Raw genomic sequence first — 27,649 nt, forward strand, 5'->3', positions numbered from 1 at the left:
ACAGATTCGGCAACGCCAGCTCAGTCATCCGAGCATGGACTGTGCCGCGAGCTCTGCCTGCCTTCCCCACTGAGCAGGTCGCCACGCGATGCGCCTGTCGAGGTTCCTTAGGCTTCCCACAACCAGTAGGTAGTGATGGCCGGGTCAGATGCATCTGAGTCACGCTAACACCCTGCCTACTCATAGAGGTGGCACACACATGTGCACTGCCGCAGGTCGCTCCGACGCAATACCATCCAGGATCTGACCGCCAACATGAATAGCAATAAATTGCTCTGGCCTCCCCGTGTCGTAGGCACCCGACCCTGACACCACCAGAAGGGGTTCTCAATTGGCAGGGGTAGGGGGCTGCTTGGCTTACCCACGAAATGGGCACTGGAGCGAGATACCACGCGCCGAGGTGCCTCTCGTCGTCAAGGTTGCAAGTAGGAGAGACGCGTATCAATGCCTTTACTGGCGAAGTTCTTAATACTGTTCGCCCAGATAGTCCGAGATATTGGTGAGTATTGCAGTTTTCTGCATTGATTCATATTCGTCTGGACGCGGTGCAACGCATTTTTCGGCGTTTGAAATCAACTGACCGTGTCGCTTTAGACAGTGCAGACAACAGATTCAACCCCCCCCCACGCGTCTAGAGCAGCCTTATGCACTACACCTCTCCACATCACTTTTTGTGAAAGGACCTGTGCCAAATCCGCTTTTCAAGCTCAACGGGTCCTTCATTCAAGAATTGACTGCTGAATGGCCCGAACACGATTGTCCCGCCTGTTATAATAAATGAGCGGGAAAGCTTTGCATTGTTTGTGCCTCCAGCAGGTTGACGAATTGCAAATGCACTGGTGGCGCCACTCGCCTCTTCTCGATTTCAACTTCCCTGCAGCGCCGATTTTCACTTGTCGAAGTGCTGAGAAGAGTGGAGCAAGCCTGCGAGACTGCTCCTCACAATATTAGCCTGTGTCGGCTTCACAGTAGAAGTCGAGCTTGTTTATGAAATGACGTTAGCAACCTTTGGCTTTCTAGATGCCAAACAGAGGTAAGTGACTGGGTAACAGTGCCTCACCCACCTAGTGACAGTTACGGTTTGCTATATCAACTGAACACACCACTGTTGTTTACCCAGGACAAGAATTCTGGCACACATTTTACCAAATCGTAAGTGGGACGCATTTTTCAGGTTACTCCCCACTGCAGATGAAGCTGAGTTTGTTTCTCTTGGCCCATATCTTTTGCGAGCTTTTTTTTCGCCGCTGCTGCTGTCTATTTTTTCCTTGGCTCCCCTTTGCCAGCTCTCAAAGAGGGCCGCCCTGCGGAAGGAAACTCAAACGGTTGCCATGAACCAAGCGTGCACCTAGGGTTTTAACCGCTGCAATACTCCATACTAGTCGTATCTTGCGAACCTACTAGTAGTGTTGGTCTTTCTTTCAGAAAACGACTCATGGCACTGAAAGAATGAAAAGCAATGGGTAGCTGTCCGCTCCTCTTATCACTCCGGTATACGGTGCCCGAATATGGTGGTGCTGTACTTTTTTCCTATTACCGACCTGTACCCTTAGGGCCTCACCTGTGTTCGGTAATCTTCCCTAACCATGCTCTGCAAAGGTGTATACAAGCATGCACATGGAAAGAGCAACACTTGGTCGTTGGTCTTGCACTTCTCAGCCTTTGCGAAACGACCAATGCGCTGCTTCTAGGAGGCTGTTTCTGAGTCAAGATGATCAACGGGTGCACCTAGCAATAGGCAGCTTGGAGCTAGCTTTCTTTCCCTCACCGCTTATCTCCTATTAGGTTGCGTTTATTGTAGCGAAAAGGAGCAGACCAAGTACTGGGGTTATAAATCCTGCAATGACATTTTCAAGCAGAACCACAAGGTCTCTTATTGGCGTTAACTCAGGTATACGAACGCCAAGACCCCACGACAACTCCTCGAAGTGCAATTTCACAACTCGTGTGCTCCAGGTTTACACCTTTTTACTTACTGTGAAGTATGAAGACATGAGAGAAAGCTTGAGGGGTGAAGCACTCTAACTCCTACTTGATTTGTAATTTGCTGCTGTGAAACGCACGGGTCCATCCCCGTAATTAGGACTAAAATCAAAAGTATGCGTGCTAACTCTCCTTTTGAATAAGGGGTCTGGTTTTCCTCTTCGGGTGTTGAGGGCAGCTGGCTCGCATTCTGGAGCAATTCACTGAATGCTCAAATCTACTGTATTCGAGACGCCTAAATTTGTCATTTTGCTGATTTGTTTCTGATTATTTTTCATCTCTACGTTTGCTTGCGTTCTCACTGCCAACGTACTATACTCTGCCCGCCTGACATAGTTAAAGTGCATCTACAGGAGGGGCTAGCGTTTCAAGCTACATTTAGGTTTGCTTTTTTTTTTGCTCTGTTAAGTCAGTGCTGACGCTTACGTGGATGCGCACATGTTCAGCCTAAGCCTCAGAGAGTACCTTAACACATTTCTTACCGTTGCAAATGTTTCTCTTCAAACGCCTTGCATCTTTTCGAGTCTGTATCTTTGTTTTTTTTTGCTTATTCTCTCTGCGTAGCAGGACGATTGCTTCGGCGTTGTATGCCGCATATGATTCTGTACCTCAAAAGGCACGCACGGGAGTATTTTTTCTCTTTCCCTATTGCATTTACACCTTGAGTGAGAATGAAATCCGTTGGATTTTGCTGAAGCGGATACACAACAAAAACAAGAGATGATAACAGTTTACATCACTACATGTGCTCTGGTATGACTACAAAGTGTTTTTTTTTGTTATCTCCTGCTCTATTTCCGCCTGTGTGCGGCTCTGTGACAGCGGGCGTTTTAAGCGACCCCATACTACTCGTTCTACCTCATTGGGGGAGGACGTGGCAACTATCGCACATCCTGTTGCAGCTTATCGCGTGCAGCTCTCCTTGTGTGGTGAGTAACCTGCTTTCAGGCTATGCTTCCCTTCTCGCATACTACTATGTACCTTTCATTGCCCTTATTTGTGCATTATTACTGTTGTTACCGAACTTCCTATTAGTAGAGTTTTCTTGCCACTGCTCGTTGCTGGCTCACAGAGCATTTTTTTCACCCGCTTTTTCTCAGCACTCTAGAGAATATACGAAGCTCGTATTAGTTCGGATTTACGAGTTGGTGCTATACGTAGACGTGAAACCCCATCGAAGTGCTAATCTGTTTTCTGCCTGAACGGCGCCACATCGGAAGGAGCTTCTGCATGCCAGATAGTGATCTCTTATCTCCCCGTTTTCAAGTGTTTCCGCTGTTGTCTGCTGTCCAGCTAAGATGTCCCGTATAGCACCCGTCGACTCTGTGAAGCTGCTGAAGGAACAACTATCGGAAAAGGAGTTTCGTATAGGCGAACTGGAGAACCGTGTCAAGGATCTCTTCAACGAAGCCAAAGAGCTCGATGAAAAGCTGCGTATCGCGAACCGCAATGCCCGAGTTCTTGAAGAGGAAAACAGCAGCTACCACATTCGAATCAAGAACTTTGAGAAGGATGGCGATGCTTTGGATATCTTTCCCTTGCAGAAAGAGGCGATGAAGCTCATCCAAGAAAACGAGGAGCTGCGGCAGTCGCTCACAGAGGCTGAGAGACGTATGAGGGAGATATCCGGCCGCGAGCGCGACAGCGACCACGACGCTGACAAGCGAATTCGCGAACTGCAGAGCGAGTGCGAAAGAATGCGCAAGGAAAGACTGCGCGAGTACAAAGAGCTGGAGAGCACTAGACATCTGTGCGTTGACTTGCAAAAACGCCTCGATGAAGATGAGGAGACGCTGAAATCAGCAAAAGAGCTGTGGGACCAGGAGCGCGATAGGTACCAGCAGAAGATTGACGAATTACTGGACTTCAATAAGCGTGCGGAACGGCCCCTAGTGACGCGCAGTGCTCGGCACAGGGATGGCTGTGCTGATGAGCCGCTGGAGCAATTTTTGTTGAAGGAAGAGGTTGCACAACTGGAAAGGACGTTGAAAGAGGTCCAGCACAAGAACTGGGAAAAGGAGAAGACGTGGGTTCGCACCGAGACCGAGCTGCGCCACCGCATCAACGAGTTGCAGGTGAGCGGCAGCTCGGAGAGCCGTAACGACAATGCACTTTTCCAGGCCATGAAGGACCAAGTCAGGGCTTTGCAAGACGAAATTCAGGCTCTTCGGAGTGACAGTCGTGGGTCGCGATCGGCACAAGGCGTGCCAATGAGCTCGATGAGTACCCCCTGTATTGTGACACCGGCTGTAAAGAGCGGTGTAGTGGAGGAGTGGGCTGCTCGCTATGAATCCATATCGAGGGAAAACGACAACCTTCGCGATCAGGCGGACGCAGCGAAAGCAAAAATTCTTGAGCTTCAAAACCTTATCGACGAGAAGGTGGTGGCATGCAAAGAGATGGAGCTTCGACTCGCAGCTGCACAGAAGCAACGTGCAACCGCTTCTCAGGCTCCAGTGGTAGACAGGCCATCATCTATTCGCGCGACCAGTGAGTGCAGTTATGGAAGTCGTTCAACCGGTGCTCCGCATAGGCAGGGTGATGCACGTGCGATGATGGTCATGAGGCAGCGTCTGCTTGACTTGGAGGCGGAGTTGAGGAGGCTCTGCAGCGCGCAAGAGCAGAAGGAGACGATCGGCCATGCTCGCCTTAAGGAGTATGAAAAGCAGATCGTGGAGTTACTACGGGAAAATGCAAATCTTAGAGATGCGAACATGGATCAGGGTAATACTGAGGGCGGATGCAGTGTGATGGATTTTTCGGATGGGGTGATGCGTTTGACGAAGGACAAGCGGGAGTCGGTAGAGGAAGTGATGCGACTTCTTGAATTCGCGTGGGACAGCGAAGATGAGCTGAATCGACAGCTGCGCAGAGCCAAGTACCAAAATGCGGCCATGGGTGCTCAGGGCGCCGCTAAGGACGACGAGATTCAGCGCCTCCAGAAATCTGTCAATATCTTGGAAAGCAAGCTGCGAGACGTGGAACAACGGGCGCACGACAGCGACGATTTGAAAGACGCCGTGGGTGAACTACGTAAGCAACGCCGAGGTCTGACCGATGAAAACGACAAGCTGCGGAAAAAGATTGGAGATCTGGAGAAGGCTAAGGAGGAGGTAGTGCGACAGCAGAACGCAAAGCAACATGATGCTAAGCGACGCATTGAACGGCTGCAGACTGAGATTGATGATTTGACGCACAAACTGGCCAACGCGCGTAAGCCAGGCAGCCAACCTGTCTCTCCACGCCTCAGTACCCGCTCCCCGAAACCCGGTACTCACTCTCCGAGACCCAGCGCCCGACGTCGCACACCTGAGGCAACTGCTCTGTCCCAGTTATCTGTCCGCTCCACAGATGAGCAGCGTCGAAGTGCTGTCCCTGAAGGTGCCCACCTCGCTTTCACAGTCGTGGAATTAACGGATGTGCTGCGCAACGGTCGACCGATCACTGAACCCGGCCACGTCATCATCAAACTGAAGTCCATTAAGGAGAAGTACAAGACTTCCGTAAAGGTGTTGTCTTCTGTGATCCGCTTTGATGAGACATTTGTGTTCTATCTCGCGCAACCAGACCAGGATGTCATCACTCTACACGTCTTTTATAAGCCGCATGGCGGGCCCCGTGAGTTTCATATCGGGGACGCCTGCTTCTCCATGGCGACACTGTACCGAGGACTTCCTCGCCAGCGCATAGCTCCCGTGGTGCAGAGTCCTGGAACAAAAGAAGCGCGTCGTGCCGCACAGGTCGAAGTTCGTTTGCAAACGGATGACTTTGGAAAAACGACGGTGCATACGGAGGAGGAAGTGAAGGAGAAGATGCGTTTCATCGAACTCGTGAACAGGTTTGAGAAGGGCTCCCCAGAGATGCTGCACGCGGTGGATGTTTACATGGCGTCCAACGAGCTACAGTAACTTTTCGCGTGCATCAACGGCACAGGCGCAAAAGGCGGAGTCTTCGCGGTGATTTCTTTTTGTGGCATTCGTATGTGTGCATGTCAGTGGGCGGGGGTGAGTACGTGTCTGCTTTTAGCTATTTTCCATTTCCATTTGTGTAGATTTTTTTCTCCCATATGCGTTTAGTCTCTTGAACGCTGGCTTCTCGTTTGGAGAAGCCTTAGCAGCCGTGCTATAGATGCGCGTGGAATGCGAACCGTGTGCGAGCGCGCTCTCTCGCGTGTCTCTCTTTTTTTTTTTCGGCTGCATTCGGCACGAGCCGGCTTCGTTTGTGAGCCTTTGTTTCCTACGCGCGCATTTTCTGTCGTGTGCATATGTATGTATATGTGTATGCATGTGTGTATGCGTGGAGGTGCACTGGAGCCGGATTTCGAGACAAAAAGGCAAGCAAGCCGACACACATCAGCAGTAGCGTTTTGCAAGCACAATGAAAGTGAAGGAAGGAAAACACCGCTTCTTTTGTTTTGTTTATCATCACACACTGCTCTCACTGCCCTACTTCTCCTGATACGCTGTGCTTTGTTTACATCTGGCTTCATTTCATCGTTTGCTTTGTTTTTTACTGGTTGGATGCGGTATTTAAATCGCAAGGACCAGTATAGTTTTGTGTCGTTCCCTGTTCGTTTCGAGACTGCAACAGCGAAGTGTAAAATTTTTCTTTTTTTTTCGGCACTCGGCCGTCACGCTACCGTTATCTTCCGCACATTTTTTCTTCGCTTTCTCTATGCTAGCTTTTTTCTTGGTGTGTTTGTGCTCACTTGTGTTCTGCGCTGTGTAGTCCGTCAAGTCCTCTCTCTCGTGCTTTCATTCGCCCTCGCTTCCTCTCTTCTCCGTGATGGCCACTCTTGTGAAGCCTTCCACGCTTTTTTCTTTGTGTTTCATCATTGCTCTTTTTTTTCTTTCACCTTTGCCTACACGATGTTCGAGAGCGCAGCGCACTCGGATTGGGTGCACCGTTTCGCTCTTGCTCTTTTTCTTTTCTTTGGGGCGGGAGAGGGGGGGGGGCTGAGTACTGCTAAGAGGACCTCTTTTCTGTTGATCAGCGGCGTATGTATGTTATCTTGAGCGATGTAGGCACGTAGCTGTACAACATGACTTATCATGAAGTCCAGTAGAGGTGACGACGCGTCTATAAAGAAGAGAACATATTGGATGATACTCGTTTTCTTGAAGCGCGCGTCATCATCTGGTTTTCCTGTGCGCTTCTTCCCTTCATCCGGTTTTCTCATCGTTGTCTTGGCGTTTGCGTGATGCGCTTTCCTGCACACCTTCCGACATCCACGTGCGACTCTCGACACGCACCACGTAGAAGGAACAGAACGGTTACGTTTCAGCTAGGCTCTCGCTGTAAGGCCCTTGTCGCTTCGTGACTCATGTCGGGCCTTCTGTTCGCTTCTACTTGTCGTTGACGACGCTGAGAAACCAAACTGGGAAAATATGGAAAAAAACGAACGAAAGAGGCAGCAATGCTTTTGTTTTCCCTACATCTCTGCCCTCTTGACTCTCGTCCACTCCCACCCACCCCTTTCGGAAGGCATATGCGCCCTCATCCTTCAGTCGACACTACCCTGGAAAAGGCGGCGGAAGGGAGAGAGTGTGATGAAAGGTAGAAGGGGAGCCCCCCTTCTCCCCGCGCACGCAGCAACAACAGAAAAATGCTTCTGTTCGTTCCAATGGAAAAAATCGCTATCCTCCACAGCAGCCGTAACGGAAAGCGAAACGAAGACAGGCGTCCTTTTCCGTGATATTGCCTCTTCTCTCCATCTTTCTACACAAGAACACCAGGATATAAGTGCACGGGAGGGAGGCACCGCCTGGTGTTCTGCTTCCTGCTTTGGCGCGCCGTTGTTCATCAGCACGCATCCTCCTTTTTTTCGTTTCGGATTTCCGTGCTCGAACTGGGACGCTTCAGTTTCGTCCTCTTCTTGACTTGCACTTCCTTTTTTCCACCTGTCCTTCTACCATTCCTTTTGTTTTCTACTTGGTGTTTTCGAGTTAGAGGGCAGCGCAGAGATATACATGTATGCATGAGTCTGTGTGTCTGTGTGTACTTGTAGATGAGATGGCGTGTGTGCTTTTTTTTACCAAACACGAACACATGAACAACGGAAGAAAAAACATCAATAGCATCAGCAACGGCTTCGATGCAGGTATGAAAGTTGCAGTCAGGGAGCCCCATCAGATGGGAAGAGAGAGAGGGAGGTGGAGGACAGCATAGCTTGAGGCGCAGCGAGGAGGTTCCAAACATGTGCACATACCATAAAAAAGGTTCGCTGATGCGGATGCGCCTTGGCGCGCCGTGTGCCGGAGGGTATCACTTCGTAGTGTCAGTTTCGCAGTCGAGATTTATCTCTCATTTCTTTTACTGCGTCATTGCCAGTGTGCCCTATGCGGACGACACAGAGAGAGAGAGCAAGCGTATCAGCCAGCTGCCGTGAATTGCCCTTCACAAAGCCCACCCACTCAGCAGTTCTCCGCTGACCTCTCAGGCGCGAGGCTGCTGCAGCCTACTCCTCAGTATCGTTGATGTACGATGCATATATATTTCTTGCCGTGATCTTGTCTCTCTGGAAAAGAAGCCATTCTATTCCTCTCACTTGATTACTCCTTCCGCGATGCGCTTCGCACTCTCCCCTTTTCGACCGTCCCCATTTTTCTCTGCATCGCGCTACATTCCGGGCTGTCATTGCACTCTGTCTGAAAATACACCATCTGTGCCTTCTTTTCTTGCAGAACGACAACAACACCACATTCAAGCACTTCAGAAAGAACACGAGCGCTGAAGGCATCAACAGGGCACTCCCATAGGAGGCGGCGACCACTTTTTTCCGTTCTCCTGGTTAGCTCTCTTACGATTCCCATTGCTCATTATTCTGGCGATAAAAAAAACATTAGACACACGAAGCACACACGAACAACCACACGGCCACAGCACACGATTGTTGCTTTCCGACCGCAGCACAGGCACAGCGAGAGACACGCGATTACATGTCTGTTGCACGCGTGACTTGACTAGATGGTCTCTTAGAAACCTGAGCGTTTTGTTACTGTACAGGATCCTTGTCGGATCACTCGCACATAGGGCCGCGTCACCGGCTCGTGTCACCTCCTCCTCCTCTTGCACTGGCTGCCTGCGCGCGCGTGTTTTCTCGCGCCAATTGCTGTGCCTAGAACGCCTGAAAGCTGGAAAAGGAGCGGAAGGGAAAGAAGGTGCGCGGCGCAGGCATGAACTCGATCACGGATAGGGTGATCGCATTTCGCCTTCCACAAGATGGGGTGGAGGAGGAGGCTTACGGCCTGTGCCTTCGAAGAGAAGGGAACACGCTGCGCGTGATGATGTTGCAGGAGAACAACCACGAGCGACCACTGAGGTCAGTGCTGCGCAAGCTATCCGACGAGGATGCCGTCGTGAGCGAGCTCGAGAACCGCTTTCAGTCACTACAGCCGAATCTGTTAGAGGAGAATGACGAGGCGAGGCAGAAGAAGTGCCGCTTGCAAAAGAGAATGCTACAGTGGGCTGTTCGCCGATTGGAGGGGGTCGATGAGAAAGAGTGGGCACTGATGTCGCAGCAACACCGCCCTTCTGCCATGGTTAGCTCTGTCGGATGCACCGCGGCTTCCATCGCTGAAGGGAAGAGTCTTGTGTCATCTACGTGGGTTGATGCGCAAAGACTGCTCCGCAGCGGCAAGGAAATGGTGCTGCAGCTGCGTCAGGTTGGCGAGCAGCGGATGGACAGATCTCTGTATGACTCAATCGGAGAGACGTACCTGTCCGACTCGACCTTGTCTTACTCGTCCGTTTTGCAAGAGTCGCTGTCGCTTGGCGTCCTGCACAAGTGGATCACGACTTTCATGGATTACCAACGTGTCTGCTACATGGAGGACGGGGGCGCAGAGCTGCAGCAACAGATGACCGCGTGTCAGAGCAGCCTGCAATCGGCGCGCGAGCGGCGCAGCTCGCTGGCGAAGCAGGCAGATCTCATCAAAAAAGGAAATTGCTACAGTCGCACCCAGACGGTGCGCAGTGTCCCCATAGAGGACGTCCTCTACCTCATGACGTTTGAGAAGGTTACCGCCCGGCAGTACCTTCTCAAGGAGCGCATCCCTCTCGAATCGCTGGAGGAGGCGCTGAGGAAGTCGCTTGTTGGTCCGCAAAGTGCCTGCGGGTTCCGCGACGAAGAGCAAGCTAGAATATCGACGGTTTCCTTCCCTCGGGTGGAACACACCGTCACAGAACCCACACACACCAATCGCACCCCCACCGGTGCCTCGACGCACCCTTCGCCGGAGGCTGAGTCGGCGCGGACAGGAGCGTGGGCGAACGGGCGTCACGTTCCACGGCTGCGTGCCTCCACAGACGACGGCGGAAATATGAACGATGCCGAGAGTCGCTGTGCCGCGGTGCCGTCCTCGGCCGATGCATTGAGGGAACAGACGGATGAAACCCACGTTGCGAGGGGGGTAAAACGTGCATCTCGCAGGAACAGCGGTTCATCGTTGTCGGATGGCAAGGTTGCAGTGACACACGCCATGACTACCACCACTACAGCAACAGGTGCCGTCACTGCTTCTTTTTCTTCGACCACCCAGGCGGTCAGAGAAAACGGTGCGTCTTTTCCGTCACGTGAGCCTAGCGCACCGTCAGCTTCTGGTGATGCCCAGCACGTACTCGCAGATATCAAGAACCACTTTAAAAACGTACAAGAGACCCTCCTGGCATGCTTGGAGGAGTACGAGCAGCTGGAGGAGAAGTACTCTAACACCGTAGAGCAGAGTAAACAGCTTCTGCAGACTTTGGAGGAGCGCGACGACGAGATTGCGCGGCTGCGCGAGGACTTGTCACAGGCGACACAGAAGCAGCTCTTGGCAAGCCGTGTAATTTCACCACTGCAGCAGAATCAGTTCGAGGCGTCAAGCGGTGACCGGCGTAACGGACACCAGAACTGTGGTGATGAGGTCCGGCTTCAATTTACGACTTCCAGCGCATGCGATGCGGGGGCTTTTGCGAGGCACGTGGAGTACTTGCTGGATGATACGCTGGATTTTGTACGAGGGGCTGCTGCGGCCCCAGTCATGTGAGCAGGGCCACTGATGAGTGCCTAAAATACAACCGTCACGTGGCACGCTGGAGCGCGTCAAAAGTCGCGCGCGCGGTGTCTGCTCCCCATCTCGCCCTGCCATGAATGTGCTGTGTTTTTTCTTTGTGTGTGTGCTCCGACGTGTGCAGGAGTAGATCTGTGGAGCAAAGAAGTGTGAGGGAGGCGATAGGAACAAAGGATGTACAGCACACGCTGTAGTGCATGTGTGCGCCGCTCTTTTTCTGCCTCTTTCCACCCCATTTGGCGCATGTGCATGTACGATGGAGGGGTGGGGTGGGGGAAAGCACATGCGGACAGGATGGAAAGAGAAAAAAGTAGCTAAGGGCATTTACGCAACTCATGGGGTCAGTAGTTTTCAAGGATTTTTTTTTCCGCGTGACATGTTGGCATCAGTTGTCACTATGTAAACTTACTCTAGGGACGTCCCGGAAGGGAATGATTTACAGGGGCGGGAGAGAGGTTGATGAGGTAGAAAAGTTAGTGCCGCACAACCATCGTGCCGCCATTCACGTGACTCCTCCCACCTCGAACCTTTCCCCTTAATCATACAGAGAAAGGCACCCGCCGAAGACCCTTTCATCGCTTGATGCCTTTTTCCCCGTTTGACCAAAATGTTCCTTTTTAAAATTTATTTCGCGTTTACTTAGCTTCTCCACTCTTGTAGTCCCTGTTGTTTGCTTTTTTTTTCGTGGTGTTTCTCTCCTCCGGCGTTCAGTAGGGCATAGAACGATCTCGGCGCCAGCGTCTCTCTGTTTGGGTGCGCGGAAAGAAAACGAAAGACTTCGTAAAGACAGGGATGAGGTGACCAACGATACACGCGTACGCTCACACACACACACACAGACAGGCCGACAACGCGAAGAAAAAAGGGGTGGGGATGCGGTTCTTTTTTTTTTCTTATCGCTACGGTGATTCATTTTTTTTTTTTCTGTCGTGTGTGTGTGTGTGTGTGTTTGTGCACTTCTCTCCGCTGCCCCTCTTCTTCGTGCACCTGTTTCGTTTTCTTTCTTCCTTTCCAGCTCCCTCTCTTTTTCGTCTACATCACGTGTATCTTTTTTTTTTCCTTTTGTTTTCCGTTGTCGCTCGCGTGCGTACATCTTCTTACCGTTACCTTTGACCACCACCGCTGCCTTCCTAGTGCTGCTGCTTTTCTTGCTTGAGTCATCCTGTGTGTTTCTGCTTGTACGCTTTTTTTTCCAGTTTGCCTCCTCATACAGCTCGATTTCTCCACTTGGTGCTCCTGCTCTTTAGCGTGCGCTTTCGTGTCTGTCTTTCCTCCGGAAAGGAGTTACCCACGCTGTACGCTTTTCGTTGTCGTCATCCCCCACTGTGACACCTTTTTTTTATATATATTCCTTTTTGCTCTTCTCTTCCTCACCATTGTAAGCCTGGTCTCCCAGTAGTGCATACGGCTGATATGCGAGTGGGTGGGAGGGAGGGGGAGGGGTAGAGAGAGGGATTCGTGGAGGGCCATTCCATCGAACGCCGTATTTGTCGGTTCTATTGGTGCTCCTGCCACTTCTGCAGTCTTCTTTTCTAGCTTGTCTTTCCACTCTTTGTGGCAGTGCAAGACTCACAGGAAAGCGGACAGGCTCGGCTGAAAGAAGAGTTGGAAGACACACAAACAACCACACAGCGGAAGTCTTTTCTTATTTTCGCATGTCATCTCGATGCGATTGCTACGCATTGGTGTTTCTCGTGTGCACTGCGTGGTAATGTGACACGACGGTCTTTGCGTTGTAGAGGATGTGTACCGACTGCTGAATGACGTGGCGGCCGTTGCCCATGTCCATGTCCAAAATGTGCACCCAAGCGTCAGCAGAATCCTTCCCCCCAACCTTCCACACTGGCGTAAGACTAGGGTAGCGCAACGTCGGCGGCAGGAAGGATGGGGGATGCACAGGTTCCGAGAGACTAGCTTTCCAGTACGAAAAAATGGAGCGAAAAGCGGCTGCCTTCCCCCACGAAAGTTCTTAGAAACGATACAGCACGGCATGCCTGCGTTTGTGTGCGTGCGCGTGCGCACTACTCTCCCCTTCACCCTCCCCCCTTCCCCCAACTCCAGCCCACCTGCACAACAGCAGCGACATAAAAAGCAACCGGTGAAAAACGGAACTCTACGCGAAAGGAACTAACAAAGTGAATTAAGACTTTGATTCAAAGTCACGTGGCATGGCATCCGCGCGACTCTGAGCCGCACATTAACCTTTGCTCTTATCGCCTCGGTGCTCTCTCCCGATGTAGTGCGAAGAGGAAAGAGGGAGAGTTGCACTCATGCAGCCTTGCGTAGGCGTTCCGCTAATGTGGCGCGCTACTCTATGCGACATCCCGGCCGCATGCTCTCCCCCCTCCTCTTGCCCCGTGCATGGCCTCGTTCGTTATCCATGTGCTCTTCGCACTCGGCCTCCTTCGCCCTCTCCACTTCCTTCTCCTTTCCTCTGCTCATTATCTTCCTCCCTCTCGTCTACTGTGATAACGGCTTTATTCTTTTTTCCCCCATTTGTCCCTTGCGTGCGCTCTGCCGCTCCCTACATCATGGAATGCGCCTCCTTCAAAATTTGGCAGGTGAGGTCCCGACAAGTGCACGTTTGCTTCTTTTTTTTTGTGGGTTTGTGTGTCTTGACGACGAGAACGGCAACATTGAGATTCTCATTTCGCCTCGTTGACCCCTCTCTTTTTTTGATGCGCAAATCTAGAAACTAAGCAACCCCCGCCTCTCCCTTACACCACATCCACACAGAGAAGAAAAACAAAGCGAAAACAACCGAAAAAAAGAGAGCCACGTGACAGGGGCCCTTCTTTACATCGACTCTCTGCCCTCCCTCCCTTTTTTTTCGCTCCTAGCGCAGAGACCTTGCTTCTCTGGCCCCCTTTTTTTTCGTTGTTTCGCCAGGCACATCGCCCTTTCCGTATTCGCACAACCTCACTAGATTCAAAGTCTGCCCTGAAAGGATCGCGTTCGCCTCCGCTCCTTTTGACTTTGTCAAGTCCCCTTCTCCCTGTATTGCCCTTCATACGTTTGCCCTCTTTTCCGTCTGCGTCTGGTCGGACGCTTCATCACGCGCGTCCAGTACACGGATTGACGGCACAGGTTTGTACCTCCACCTTCGTCTCCCGACTTTCTCTCTTCTCTCGAGACTACTTGGTGCTCTCTCTTAAAAAGAATTCCAAACAATCTTTTTGGTTTTCCTGTTCACGGATACCAAATTGAGCAGGCGAGGAGCCCCCTTCCGTTTCCCTTGCTCCGTCTTCGGCTGCTTTCGAGACCCTTCCTCCTTTTTTATTCGAAAATTTTTTTTGGTCTCCCTCCCTCCCTCCCTCCCTCTCTCCAGACCTATTAGAGTTGACGTGTGCCTTGAGCCTACCCACCCCGCTCTCTTTTTTTCCATTTTAAATTGACCTATCTACTTGTGTACGTACCTCCTCCTTTCCCCCTCGCTGTCTCCAGAGCGATCACACCACCTAGATTTTCTTTTATGTTTATTGACCAATTCTTTTCGTGTCAAACGTTTGTCTGTTTCACTCTAGATCCCTGTCTTTTGACTATCGCCTTTCTTCTTTTACGCCCCTTGTCCTTTTTCAGACACCGGCACGAGCACACCGAGACACTCCATCTTCCGCCTCACTGTTTTTTTTTTCTCCTCTTCGCCGCTTTTCGTGTCTCACGCACCACTCTCTCCCAAGAACAAAGGCCGCTCGCTTCTCTCCCCGTCCCCCGGAAGGAGAGAGAAGACAAAGAACGACAAACCGAAGGGACGTGAAAAGACGACTGAGAACAATTTGTGGTTTCCTTTTTTACCAATTTGCCTTTCCTCGCCTTGTACTGTTGAGTGTTGTGCCTCTGCTCCGTCTCTCTCTCTGCGTGTGCGTGTGGGTGTACACCTTGTTTTGAGTTTTTTTTATCGTTTCTTCGGTTTCTTCACCATTCGCCTTTTTCTTGTTTCCTCTCCCACCCTTGTACTCTCTCTGCCTCCCCTTCCTTCTTTGTATCTCTTACCAGTAAGTCAGCTGTGCATATACATCTATATGCATGGTGCGTGTGTGTGTCCGAAGATTTTCTCGTTTTGATTTCTTTCCTTTTTTCAAAGTGAGCAGACCAAGGAGGGCAAAGAAAGCCAAGGGAGTTTTAGCGTAAACACACACGCACGAAAAGCTGCTTCGTTTCTCTCTTTTTTTTCCTCGCTCTTCTTCAGTGTCTATCTCTGTCTTTGTGTGTGTGTATCTGTGTGTCGCTTCGCTCTCTCACTCTCTCTCGTGTGTCGGAGACTTGCCCCTCTCCTGAGTTGTACACATTTACGCGTGTGCACTGTCGTTGGTCCTCCCCTTCCGCCGAAGTGCACAGTAAAAAAATAAACGAACTGTGCTGCCCCCTCTTTTTTGCCCTTTTCCTTTTTGTGCTCTTCGCAGCTGTGCGTCTGGTGTTTGCCGTTCTAAAGTTGCTCAGCGCAAAGAAGCATCGAAGATACCGAGACCGACAGGTCGTACAGTCAAAGGCCTTTTTCTTTTTGTTGTCTCCTCCCTCTCTCTCCAATCAATACATCCTCCCCACACTGCTTCGTGAGCACTACTGCTGAGAAGGGGCGTAATTTGTGCACCTAGACACTCGCCCACAAGGAGCCCGCCAGCCGGAAAGCCCAAACTACAGTCTCCTCTACCCCCACACCTTCCCCTAATCACATATATACACTCAGCTTCACTCAGCTGGCGCTGGGAGTGTTTCGAACGGTTAAAATGGCCTCCATCTCTCCTGCCCGGCCGTCGATAGAACCCTCGTTGCGGGTTCGCGAGCCGTCTGCCGCCAACACTCGCCACCAGAAAACATCCATGCCCAGCGGCTACTGCCGCCCAGGACGTGCAGTGGAGGAAACGGCAACGCTAGAGCCAGCGGGATGCATTTTCACGACCACTGTTGCTGAGGAATTTGTGCGCGCAGACGCCATGACAGTATCGATGGTCACGACCCCTCTGGCGAGCGTGCAATGCACACCGCGGCTGCAAAGAGGCAGAGAAAACGCAGTTAGGTCTCCCGAGTCCATCCTGGGCCACTGCAAACCAGCGCGATCGCCACGTCCGTCGCAGGTGGCGGAGCTCCGCTTGACTGCAAATGAAGTCGGTGTGCTCAGCACACCACACGTTGGGCATGGCCTGCGGACACGCGCTGCTTCTGCTGCTGGCGGCACTCGTCGCAGTGTCACTGACAAAGCCGACGGCTCTCTCACTACCATGGCACTCTCCGCTGTTCTTCGTCCGCGGAGAAACAGTTTATGCGAGCTGGACAGGCTCGACCTCTTGTCTGCCGTGGCGGAATCCGATGTCGGCACGGACGACCTCGCTCCCACTGCCGCCTCCTTTCAGCTCACGTGCGAGGGGACGGAGTGGTGTGCTGTGGTCGCTGCGCACACCGAAGCTGTGCACCGGCTCGCAACAATCGATATCACATTGGGATGTGGGGTCACCACATGTGAGCTTTCTAAACTGACAATGATAGCCACCGAGGCAGCTGGGCTTCAAGTTCGCTTCCAGCTCGTTACGTGGGGTGACGCACAGCGCGAAGCCACCTTTCGTCGTCGGTTAGAGATGTTTGAGTTTCAGCGTCTTACAAGACTCTACCAGACCACCGTCACCACGACGACGTCGCGTCCACCAGCGGATGGGGAGATCATACAATGGTCTCCACGCTCCGTGGAAGATAATTCTCACCTTCCTGAGGGAGTCGTCGCTTTCACCCCCAACAACCACCGCTGGGTCAGCGAAGATCGCCGGCAGCTCGTTTCAGAGTTCGAGACAACATTGGAAGATATGCAATCTATGCTCTTTCAGAAGGAACAGGAGCTGCAGCACCTGACCTCCCAGCTCGAGGAGGAGCGTCGTTGCAGTGGGCAGAATGTAGCGGACTTGCAGAACCAACTCATCACAATGCGCCTGGACCATGCGTGCATGGATAAAGAGCTCGAGAGCATCTCCGCAGCTCTCCTCGACACGCAACAGTCCTGCAACGTACTGCGGCAGCTTGTAACCGAAAGTGAGGTACGCCACCGGTTTGAGATGGAGCATGCAGAAGAAGAATACGCAGTCCTCGAAAAGGAACGCGCACAGCTCATAAACCAATATAAAACTCAGATTACCTCGTTAAACGAGCAGTTACACGTAGCTAACAAACAACTCGAAGACGCAACACACACCAAGGACCTCACCGACACAACCTACACTTCCGTTAAAGCAGACCTTGAAAGCTTTCGCACTCACTTAACCACTAGCGGTGAGCAGAATGACAAGCACGATCCGCTTGCCTCATATAGGCGCGGCATCGTGGACGCGGTGCGCAGCGAGTACGAGGCACAGGCTGCTGAGCTTGTGGACTCCGCGGAGCTTGTGGAGGCCCGTGACGCGCTGGCGGCGGCGGAGCAGCGCTGCGACGCGCTGGCGGCTGCCCACGCGGAGGCTGTTGCTGCGCTGGAGGCGAGGAGCGCGGCGTCCGAGGGCGAGCTGGCTGCTGCGCGCGACGCCATACGCGCTGCTGAGGAGCGGCTCGCGGAGGCGGACTCGGAGCACGCCCGCGTGGTTGCTGCGCTGGAGGCGAAGGCGTGTGCTGCCGAGCGTGAGGCTGCTGCCGCTCGCGCAAAGCAGGAGGCCGTTGTGAGCTGCACGCGCGGCATCGTGGACGCGGTGCGCAGCGAGTACGAGGCACAGGCTGCTGAGCTTGTGGACTCCGCGGAGCTTGTGGAGGCCCGTGACGCGCTGGCGGCGGCGGAGCAGCGCTGCGACGCGCTGGCGGCTGCCCACGCGGAGGCTGTTGCTGCGCTGGAGGCGAGGAGCGCGGCGTCCGAGGGCGAGCTGGCTGCTGCGCGCGACGCCATACGCGCTGCTGAGGAGCGGCTCGCGGAGGCGGACTCGGAGCACGCCCGCGTGGTTGCTGCGCTGGAGGCGAAGGCGTGTGCTGCCGAGCGTGAGGCTGCTGCCGCTCGCGCAAACCAGGAGGCCGTTGTGAGCTGCACGCGCGGCATCGTGGACGCGGTGCGCAGCGAGTACGAGGCACAGGCTGCTGAGCTTGTGGACTCCGCGGAGCTTGTGGAGGCCCGTGACGCGCTGGCGGCGGCGGAGCAGCGCTGCGACGCGCTGGCGGCTGCCCACGCGGAGGCTGTTGCTGCGCTGGAGGCGAGGAGCGCGGCGTCCGAGGGCGAGCTGGCTGCTGCGCGCGACGCCATACGCGCTGCTGAGGAGCGGCTCGCGGAGGCGGACTCGGAGCACGCCCGCGTGGTTGCTGCGCTGGAGGCGAAGGCGTGTGCTGCCGAGCGTGAGGCTGCTGCCGCTCGCGCAAAGCAGGAGGCCGTTGTGAGCTGCACGCGCGGCATCGTGGACGCGGTGCGCAGCGAGTACGAGGCACAGGCTGCTGAGCTTGTGGACTCCGCGGAGCTTGTGGAGGCCCGTGACGCGCTGGCTGCTGCCCACGCGGAGGCTGTTGCTGCGCTGGAGGCGAGGAGCGCGGCGTCCGAGGGCGAGCTGGCTGCTGCGCGCGACGCCATACGCGCTGCTGAGGAGCGGCTCGTGGAGGCGGACTCGGAGCACGCCCGCGTGGTTGCTGCGCTGGAGGCGAAGGCGTGTGCTGCCGAGCGTGAGGCTGCTGCCGCTCGCGCAAAGCAGGAGGCCGTTGTGAGCTGCACGCGCGGCATCGTGGACGCGGTGCGCAGCGAGTACGAGGCACAGGCTGCTGAGCTTGTGGACTCCGCGGAGCTTGTGGAGGCCCGTGACGCGCTGGCTGCTGCCCACGCGGAGGCTGTTGCTGCGCTGGAGGCGAGGAGCGCGGCGTCCGAGGGCGAGCTGGCTGCTGCGCGCGACGCCATACGCGCTGCTGAGGAGCGGCTCGCGGAGGCGGACTCGGAGCACGCCCGCGTGGTTGCTGCGCTGGAGGCGAAGGCGTGTGCTGCCGAGCGTGAGGCTGCTGCCGCTCGCGCAAACCAGGAGGCCGTTGTGAGCTGCACGCGCGGCATCGTGGACGCGGTGCGCAGCGAGTACGAGGCACAGGCTGCTGAGCTTGTGGACTCCGCGGAGCTTGTGGAGGCCCGTGACGCGCTGGCGGCGGCGGAGCAGCGCTGCGACGCGCTGGCGGCTGCCCACGCGGAGGCTGTTGCTGCGCTGGAGGCGAGGAGCGCGGCGTCCGAGGGCGAGCTGGCTGCTGCGCGCGACGCCATACGCGCTGCTGAGGAGCGGCTCGCGGAGGCGGACTCGGAGCACGCCCGCGTGGTTGCTGCGCTGGAGGCGAAGGCGTGTGCTGCCGAGCGTGAGGCTGCTGCCGCTCGCGCAAACCAGGAGGCCGTTGTGAGCTGCACGCGCGGCATCGTGGACGCGGTGCGCAGCGAGTACGAGGCACAGGCTGCTGAGCTTGTGGACTCCGCGGAGCTTGTGGAGGCCCGTGACGCGCTGGCGGCGGCGGAGCAGCGCTGCGACGCGCTGGCGGCTGCCCACGCGGAGGCTGTTGCTGCGCTGGAGGCGAGGAGCGCGGCGTCCGAGGGCGAGCTGGCTGCTGCGCGCGACGCCATACGCGCTGCTGAGGAGCGGCTCGCGGAGGCGGACTCGGAGCACGCCCGCGTGGTTGCTGCGCTGGAGGCGAAGGCGTGTGCTGCCGAGCGTGAGGCTGCTGCCGCTCGCGCAAACCAGGAGGCCGTTGTGAGCTGCACGCGCGGCATCGTGGACGCGGTGCGCAGCGAGTACGAGGCACAGGCTGCTGAGCTTGTGGACTCCGCGGAGCTTGTGGAGGCCCGTGACGCGCTGGCGGCGGCGGAGCAGCGCTGCGACGCGCTGGCGGCTGCCCACGCGGAGGCTGTTGCTGCGCTGGAGGCGAGGAGCGCGGCGTCCGAGGGCGAGCTGGCTGTGCGCGAAATGGGGTCGTGTTATGATGATGTAAGCCCTGAGAATTTTCGTGGTTTGTTTGATGCGTCTGATTCTCGCGAGTTTTTTGTTGCTGGTATGCAGTACGGTGTTGAAGTGCTGCGGGAGGAGTTCGAGTCGCGTGCGAGTAAACTGGTGAGCTGCGCGCGCCGAATGGTTGGTGCGAAAGCTGCTGTGGAGGGAGCTCGGAGGAGGTGTGCGGAGGTGAGTGCTAAGTGGGCGCGTGCGGATGTATGTGTGGGGGATGAAAAGGAGTTTTTAAAGGGAGAGGTTGTGGCGGCTCATTCTGAATTTAAAGCCATGATGGATCGCTACCTCGAGGCTGAGGCGGCAGCCGATGCGGAAGAGGACGCCGACGAAGATCACCGGTGTGAGGCAATTTTCTGTGCATTGACTCGGGAGCTGAAAGGTGCCCGTGAGAAGCTGAAGACGATGCAGCAGATTAACCGAATGCTGCGGGAGAAGTTCCGGTCTGAACTGCAGTCATCGGAGAGAAGTATACCGTATTCATGTTGACGTCGGTGGTGTTTTTTTTTTTGAATTGTACCTGTCAAGGTCGTTCAGGGGCAGTCTATTCAAGGATTCTTCGACTCAGTGCTGCCTGCGTGTGGGTGGTGGGTGCGGTTGGACAGCATACCACCGCGGAGTAACCACGAATGGAATAGCGGACTTGCAAATGCGCGTAGGGAGACCGCTATCTTCCTTTGTTTTATTATTATTCGTGGAGTGACCGCGGCAGGGAGGCCTTGGCATGGCGCCCATATCTGCACACGGGAGGTTTCTTTTTATGCTCTTTTTTTCTTTCCCCTAGCGACCGCATCGTGTGCTTTGGTGCGATGCTCACTGCGCAGATGGGGAGTTTTTTTGCGTCGTGGTTGGAGTTTTGCGCTTTTCTGCGTCACCTCGTCGTACCTCCTCGCAGTGGCTTGTGCGCACACAGACACTGCCACAGAAACACAGGGCTTCCAGCTTGTGCGGGTTTCGTTGCGTGTGGTGCCGGTTAAGCGCGCCCTTTTTATATATTTTTTATTTTCAAGTGTATACGTTTTCTTTCTCTTATGTTTGGCGATGGGAGGAGAGGAGCTGCTTACGCTCTACACAAGATATGTAATGATGCGTTTCTTGCATCGTCGTGATTGCTTCTCACGAGGGCAGAGGCGCGTTTCTCTTGTGCCTGCGAAAAAAAAAGTTGTGCCCACTCTGCCTCGCCTTCTTTCAACAACAGCATTCGCTCACGGAGAACAAAAGACGAAGGGGAGATGCATGAACAGTTAATCAAGCTTAGCACACCACTCCTTTTACAAGTGGATAGTTGTGTGCTGTGGTGGTGGAGACGTATCCGAAGCGAAAGAAACAGAAATGAGGCGTTTGCCCACTGCCCCTTCCCATCATGCTTTTTGTTTTTCTCTACGGCTGACGTCAGCGCGGAGCGCGCGTTGATATGATCATCCACCGCCCTCTCCTTTGCCGTCTTACTTTGCTGTTTACTTGTTGCTTTGCCTGGAAGCTACTCAACAAAGGAATCGAAAAAAAGAACGATAAATGCGCGCGCTCGGTAGAGCACTTGTAGAGGCGCTACGCTTAACGGCACTGATCGCGGCACGCGCGCGCGTATTCGATCGACAGAGAAAGAGAAAGAGCTCACCAATGTGTGCTTCAGCCGCTTGTTGCACCCCCCCAAGCCGTTGCGCACATTTTGGTGTGTCTCTTTCCTTGCATGTTTTCTTCCCTCGTCTGTGTTCGTGTGTGTGTGTGTGTGTGTGTTGGGACTTCGCCACTCCCTTCCTCGTCGCCCCCGTTATTTTGTTTTTGATTTTGGTTGCTCTTTCGCCCAACCCATCCTCCGGTTCTTCTCCCCCTTTTTTTACGTGCGAGACTGCACCGCACGCCTTCCATCGACCCCCACACCCGTTCATCTCGCCTCCTCTATACAAAACAGTAGCACAAACCAGTGCGCATCTTCAGCAGCACAACGCGTGTACCTTCCAGCTGAAAACGACGTTAGTCCCTCACTCTTCCGCACATCCCCACAACTCCCTTTCGCCGCTCCCCCAAAAAGGCGATGAGCGCGCTTGAGCTCTCCTGGGTGAGCGTCCTCGGTGGCCATTCAGGGGCTTGCGAAGATGCGCTGGAAAAGTTTGTCGCGAAGGTTTCTGCGGCAGCGACGGAGGCGCCTTTGATCTCCACCTTGTCGTCTCGACTCACGAAAAAGTTCGACGGGGATGGCTGGAAGGACCTTGTTGCCTCCATTCCTTCGCTGCTCCATCAGACATTTGTCTGCGAGGCGAGCATTGCGCTGGAGGTTCCTCAGGAGGCCATCACGGACGTCCAGTTTCGCCTTGGCAGCCTTTACGTGACCTTCCACGTTACCCACGATGAAGACATCAGCCAAGAGGAGATGGCCCACCGCATTGAGGAGTACCCGTTCCGTGAGATGTGGCGCCTGTACAACCAGCGCGACGGCGCCCCGGACGGCTTGGATGCTGCCCTGCAGCGCCTCAAGGATGTCGAGATGGAGCTCAAGGACAAGAATCGCGAGTTGGAGAAGGAGCGCGGTGACAAAGAGCAGAAGGTGAACGAACTCAAGAAGCAGCTGCAGGCCCTTCAAGAGGAGCTTGCCGGCCCCGTGGCTGAGCGCGAGCAGAGCCTGTTGCAACAGCTGGGTAAAGAGCAGGGTGCTCGCAAAAAGGCGGAAACCCAGCTCAGGGCCGTTGATGACGAGAGGAAGAAGTTGCTGGAGGCCGTGAAGCAGGAGAAGCTGCGCGCCGAGAAGAGCGCGCAGCGCCACAACGACCTCATCGCTGCCATCATCCAGGAGAACAAGAAGGAAAAGGAGGCGAAGGAGCGTGAGCACAATGAGCAGATGGAGGCAAAGGACTATATTATTGAAAACCTCAAGTCCCAGCTGCGCACCCGCACGAACGGCAGCGCGTCTCCGCGCAATAGCATTCTCGACGTCGATCAGACCGAGGAGTTCAACCGGCTGATGGAGCGCATGGAGGACATGGCAGCGGTGCTGCAGCGCACGCAGGAGTCGGAGAACCAGGCTCGCGCGCAGATCCAGCGGCTGTCTGATCTGCTCAAGGAGTCGGAGGAGGCGCGCCAGGCGGAGTCGGTGTCGTACGACAACAACGTGGCTGCTCTCACTCAGCAGATCCACTCGTACCGCGACACGAAGATTGCGGAGGATCACGAGCGCCGTGCTAAAGAAGACCGCCAGCGCGGACGTGGCTCAGTGGGCGAGGCTTTGAAGGAGAACGCGACGATTGTGCGTCAGTACACCACCAGCCTTGAGAACCTTATCGTTTCCCTGCAGGATCGCCTGCACGCTATCAGCGAGGAGTACAACAACTACTTGGCAGAGGCAGAAGCTGGCGTTTCGCATGAGCGTCAAATTCTTTCTGAACAAGACGAGGATAGCAAGAAAACCCGCCAGACCTTCCGCTCCAGTTCGATTGCGCTGCAGAAGATCTACTGGGGCTCTCGCGACCCGGAGGCGCAGCAGATCATCCAGAACCTCGACGCCGCCGCCTCCAACGCGGAGAAGTCGAGTGCGGCGGTGCGTGTGGTGATTGCCATGCTTGATTCCAAGGCGCGCGCTTTTGGCGATCACCGGAATTGGATGGAGCAGCAGCATAAGATGATGCGCGAGCTCTTGACCTCGCTGCGTGACCTGAACCAGCGAGCCTTTGACCGGCAGCGCGCACTGATGGACGAGAAGGTGACCAAAGCGTAGTCCTTTTTCTGCTGTCTCACTCCAGCCTACTCCCCGCCCCCTTTCTCTTTCTATCGAGTGCCCGTCCACTTCACACTTCCCTGCGTGTGTGTGCGTGTGCGTGACCATGAGGACGGTGACGGCAGATCAAGGATGAAAAAGGAGATTTAGGGGACACGCACACGGACACATACGCATACACATATACAACAGCAACAACGAGAATCGCTAGCTGCTGTCGCTGGGTGTGCGGGTGTGCGGTTGTCTCCTTTTGTGACTCGCCCTCGTCGTCGTTTCTCTTCGCTGCTGTATGCCGATGACGACCCATGCGAGCTTGTTCCTTTTCAATCCCTCCTCCCCACAGGCCGGTCTGACCCCTCTTACATTGTTTCCTTGTCTTTACAGCTTTTTTTTTGTGGTCCTTTTCCTTTTTTCGAGTTGGTCCCCGTCGTGGGTCACCAGGCCGCTGCACCTCTCCCTCCCTCAATGCGGGTGTTGTTGTTGTGTGTGTGTGTGTGTCTGTGTGTCCGCAACGACATCAAAGCATGTCAAAAGGGAAGAAAAAAGCCGTTGAAACGACGAGACGAAAAGCCTGCCGCTGCCGCGCCTTTGAGTTAGTGCTGTCCAATCTTCTGCTGGGAGATGCGTGTGTGTCTTGCGTCACAAGCACGTTTGTGTTTCCGTTCTAGGTTGTCTTACTCTTTTCCGCCTTTTCTGAAAAGCACGGCAACGGCGGAGGCGGTGTGCGATGGGTATGGGCGTTGACGGGGTTGGGGAAGGGCTATGTGATTGCGAGCATGCCGTCTTAATCCAACTACGCAGCCGCGGGCTCCCCGTTTTTTTGCCTTCCTTTTTTTAACCATCACTGAGTACGCATAGACAGGCCACACACCCACACCCACACACAAACCTATTTTCAAGCATACCCGGACTCTTCTCCCTGCTTGCTCGCCAGGGCAAGGGAATACCGAAGAAAATGGGGCGGGTGTGTGGGCGGGGAGGGAAGGGCTGAAAGAAAGAGTGGGGGAGCCAATTTACCGCTGGCCGCCACACCTTACATGAGCAAGCTGTATGCGGGCGTATGCGTTGGCGGTGCCCTGCAAATATGCGTTAGCATGCCTTCTTTTCCTCCTCTCTGTCTCTTTCCTGATTGCCCCTTCCCTCCTCCGGGCTGGATTTTTTTGGGCGAGCTGGGAGGCTCTTCAGGTGATCATCATCACGGCTTGACGGAGGCGACGTAGTAAATGGTACCTGCTCTTCTTTTCTTCCCCTTTTCGTTGTATGTGGGTCATGTTCCGCCGCATTTGTTTTCGGGGGGGGATTCTCTTTGGCTTTCAAGTTTTTTTTCCCCTTCACCAGTTGCTTCCCTCACTGAATGCGTGCGTTGCTGATGCTCTGTCTGCCACCGTTAGCTTGTATTTACTCACTCCTCTGGTTTAGTGTTCTGCATCATTTAGTGCCACGTGTGCCGCAAGCATTCTTCTGTGTCTGTCTGTCTTCCTCTCCCTGTGTGTGTGTGCCGCGTTGTGTGTTGGTATTCTTGTTGGGTTAGGGAGAGGTTTCCGCTCCTCGTTCAATAGTGAACTCATTTTCCTTTGTGTGTCGTTTTCCCCCTTTTCTCTCTCTTCGTGTTCTGTTGGCTCGTCTCCGCTCGCACATGGAGGAAAACAGGACAGCAACACGCGCGCACATATGGACCAACTCCTTTTTTGCGTTGTTGTCGTCGTCTTGCCTTTACGGATCTGCACGTCCTTTCCTCCCTCCGTTTCTTGTTTAGCCTTTTTTTTCAAGTAGGGAGGTTCAAACAGTCGCGTGGCAGATGAACATACACACACACTTGCCAGGACACGCAAAGGAGGAGGGAAAACCACAAAGCAGCGGCACTATTTAGCCCACGAACGCAAGAATGCCCAGACTGCCGTCACACCTTCGACTTTGTGTTGGGTATCCCTAGAATGTACGGGAAAGACGTTGCAGATGTGTTTGTGTGTGTCGGGTGCGGGGTAGTGGTGGTGATGTGGAGGCGCTGGTGATCGTTTTTTTGTTTTGAGTTGTTTCTTCTCATTCACTCGTGAGCTGACTGTTGGTGTCATCATCCTTTACTTTGGCGTGCTTGCGAAAGGGCGGACGAGCTGCTGCGGCATACGCGGGGAAACCCTTCACTGCCCCGAAAAGATAATACCAATCGACATCATGCGGCTGAAGAGCGAATACGACGACAAGAAGTACACACACACACACTCGTGTGTAGCGGGGGGGGAGTATCATACGGACGGTAAACCCGTCGAGCAACGGGACGCTTCCAATTGTGAGAAGAAGGTACTGGAGGATGGAAGGAGTTGGAAAGGTTACTCGGGAGCGGATGGCTCTGTTTGCGCGTTTCTTGCGTGCACGTCCTGCCTGTTCCCCCATTCTCGCCCCTTTTTATCTCCCCAAGTACTGGGGACTTCTCTCTTCCACGCGTCTTGTATGGTGCTTCCTCCTTGCTTGCCGTGCGTGCTGCACCGTACCTTTCAGGCGTCTCTGACGACGGCCGTGTATGCGCATCCCTGCTCTTCTTTTCCTCGTTTATTTCTGTACCTGTTTGTGCCCACCGCTTTGGTTGTCTTCTGCATTCTTCGCAAACCCGCACGGCTGGTTGGTCGGTGTGCCCCATACCCGTGTCTCACCTCCTCTACCCGTCCTACATGTCGGTTTGATCCACCCTTTATCATCGTCCACATACGCGCCCTGTCCCCCTACTCGTGGACGGTTTTCACAAAAAAAGAATTAGCCTTCCTTCTCATCTGCGTTTTCGAAACGGTTTCGTCTCTCGCATCGCAATACAAACTGCCTTACTCTGCCCTGCATTTTTCCCCTTTTTACCCTCGCAACAGGAAAACCCGCTACGCAGCAATGCCGCCGCGTCCGTCCCGTGATGAATACCGCCGCGTCCGCGAGGGCCGCGAGAATCGCGACCGCCCCGAAGGCGCTGAGAACGAGGTGCGTGTGACTGCTACCCATGGCCAGCACAGCTACATCTCGTACGTCATCGCCGTGCTGAACGGTGAGGACGGCAAGATGCGCAACGACACGGTAAAGATCAGCGGCATGGGCGGCGCCATCTACAACGCCGTCAACATCGCCGAAATTGTGAAGCGCCGCATTGCTGGCCTGCACCAGGTCACTGAGCTGGGCTCTGAGCTGGTCCGCGACGAGTATGAGCCGATCGACCGCACCCGGAACCCGGAGAACGTCGTGGTGGAGCGCAAGGTTTCCACAATCCTCATCACGTTGTCCCGTAACTGCTTGGACAAGTCCAACCCTGGTTATCAGGAGCCGATCCCGGATAGCGAGGTGACGGAGCAGGAGAGGCGCGACCCCAATATAAGCCGTCGCGGCGGTCGTGGTGGCAGCCGCGGTGGCCGTGGTGGCAGCCGTGGTGGTCGTGGTGGCAGCCGTGGTGGTCGTGGCGGAGGCCGTGGTGGCCGCGGGGTAGGGGCCATCGATCGCCGCGATGACCGCGAGAACTAGAAGCGCTGGTAAAGAAAATAGCAGGAATCGGGGGAGGGGGGTTGGTTGGCTATTTCCTGGCGTGCATCTGGGTGGCGCGTGAGTGTTCCTGCCAGCTTTAGGGCTGTCCATGCCTGCCTTCGTCACATCCCTGCCCTTGCAGCTGCACCATCGTTGCATGTGTGGGTTGCTCATGGTGTGGGCCCTCAGATTGGTGATGCTGTGGGCGGACACTACACGAGAAAAAAACCACGCCGAAGCAAAAATCAAACAGACGCGAGACTCAAGAGTGAGATAGATGATGAGGTGTATTAGCGCGCTTGTTTTATGCGGTTTTCTTTTTTTTTTCACACACATACCGTAGTTGTACCACTCCCCTTCGTGCCTCACCCACTTTGCCTTTCTTTGTTTTCGGTGTGCTGGTGTTGGTGGTATTGCGCCGCGGTGCTTCGGCTCGCGGTGTGGTGATCGCAGCAGCGCCTAGCTCGATCTACTTGTATCTATCTTGCTTCCGTATCAATGTA

At 54.6% G+C, this 27,649-nt stretch overlaps 5 protein-coding genes across 5 annotated transcripts; all 5 read left to right on the plus strand.

Annotated features, from left to right (window-relative positions):
- Nucleotides 1–3,281: 3,281 nt before the first annotated feature.
- LMXM_33_2540 (conserved hypothetical protein) lies at nucleotides 3,282–5,891 on the plus strand (the record flags this gene model as incomplete). Its single annotated transcript, XM_003878763.1, has 1 exon — nucleotides 3,282–5,891. The coding sequence occupies one exon, from the start codon at nucleotides 3,282–3,284 to the stop codon at nucleotides 5,889–5,891; it is 2,610 nt and encodes an 869-aa protein (XP_003878812.1).
- Nucleotides 5,892–9,158: 3,267 nt separating this feature from the next.
- On the plus strand, nucleotides 9,159–11,012 carry LMXM_33_2550 (hypothetical protein, unknown function; the record flags this gene model as incomplete). The annotated part of the gene is made up of 1 exon (XM_003878764.1): nucleotides 9,159–11,012. The coding sequence occupies one exon, from the start codon at nucleotides 9,159–9,161 to the stop codon at nucleotides 11,010–11,012; it is 1,854 nt and encodes a 617-aa protein (XP_003878813.1).
- Nucleotides 11,013–15,763: 4,751 nt separating this feature from the next.
- LMXM_33_2560 (conserved hypothetical protein) lies at nucleotides 15,764–20,434 on the plus strand (the record flags this gene model as incomplete). The annotated part of the gene is made up of 1 exon (XM_003878765.1): nucleotides 15,764–20,434. One exon carries the CDS (start codon nucleotides 15,764–15,766, stop codon nucleotides 20,432–20,434), a length of 4,671 nt encoding a protein of 1,556 aa, XP_003878814.1.
- A 1,546-nt stretch (nucleotides 20,435–21,980) lies between these two features.
- On the plus strand, nucleotides 21,981–23,654 carry LMXM_33_2570 (conserved hypothetical protein; the record flags this gene model as incomplete). The annotated part of the gene is made up of 1 exon (XM_003878766.1): nucleotides 21,981–23,654. The coding sequence occupies one exon, from the start codon at nucleotides 21,981–21,983 to the stop codon at nucleotides 23,652–23,654; it is 1,674 nt and encodes a 557-aa protein (XP_003878815.1).
- Nucleotides 23,655–26,528: 2,874 nt separating this feature from the next.
- Nucleotides 26,529–27,146, plus strand: LMXM_33_2580 (conserved hypothetical protein; the record flags this gene model as incomplete). Its single annotated transcript, XM_003878767.1, has 1 exon — nucleotides 26,529–27,146. The coding sequence occupies one exon, from the start codon at nucleotides 26,529–26,531 to the stop codon at nucleotides 27,144–27,146; it is 618 nt and encodes a 205-aa protein (XP_003878816.1).
- Between the last annotated feature and the right edge of the window lie 503 nt (nucleotides 27,147–27,649).

Source organism: Leishmania mexicana, chromosome 33, assembly GCF_000234665.1.
Source record: "Leishmania mexicana MHOM/GT/2001/U1103 complete genome, chromosome 33".
Taxonomy (NCBI): Eukaryota; Euglenozoa; class Kinetoplastea; order Trypanosomatida; family Trypanosomatidae; genus Leishmania; species Leishmania mexicana.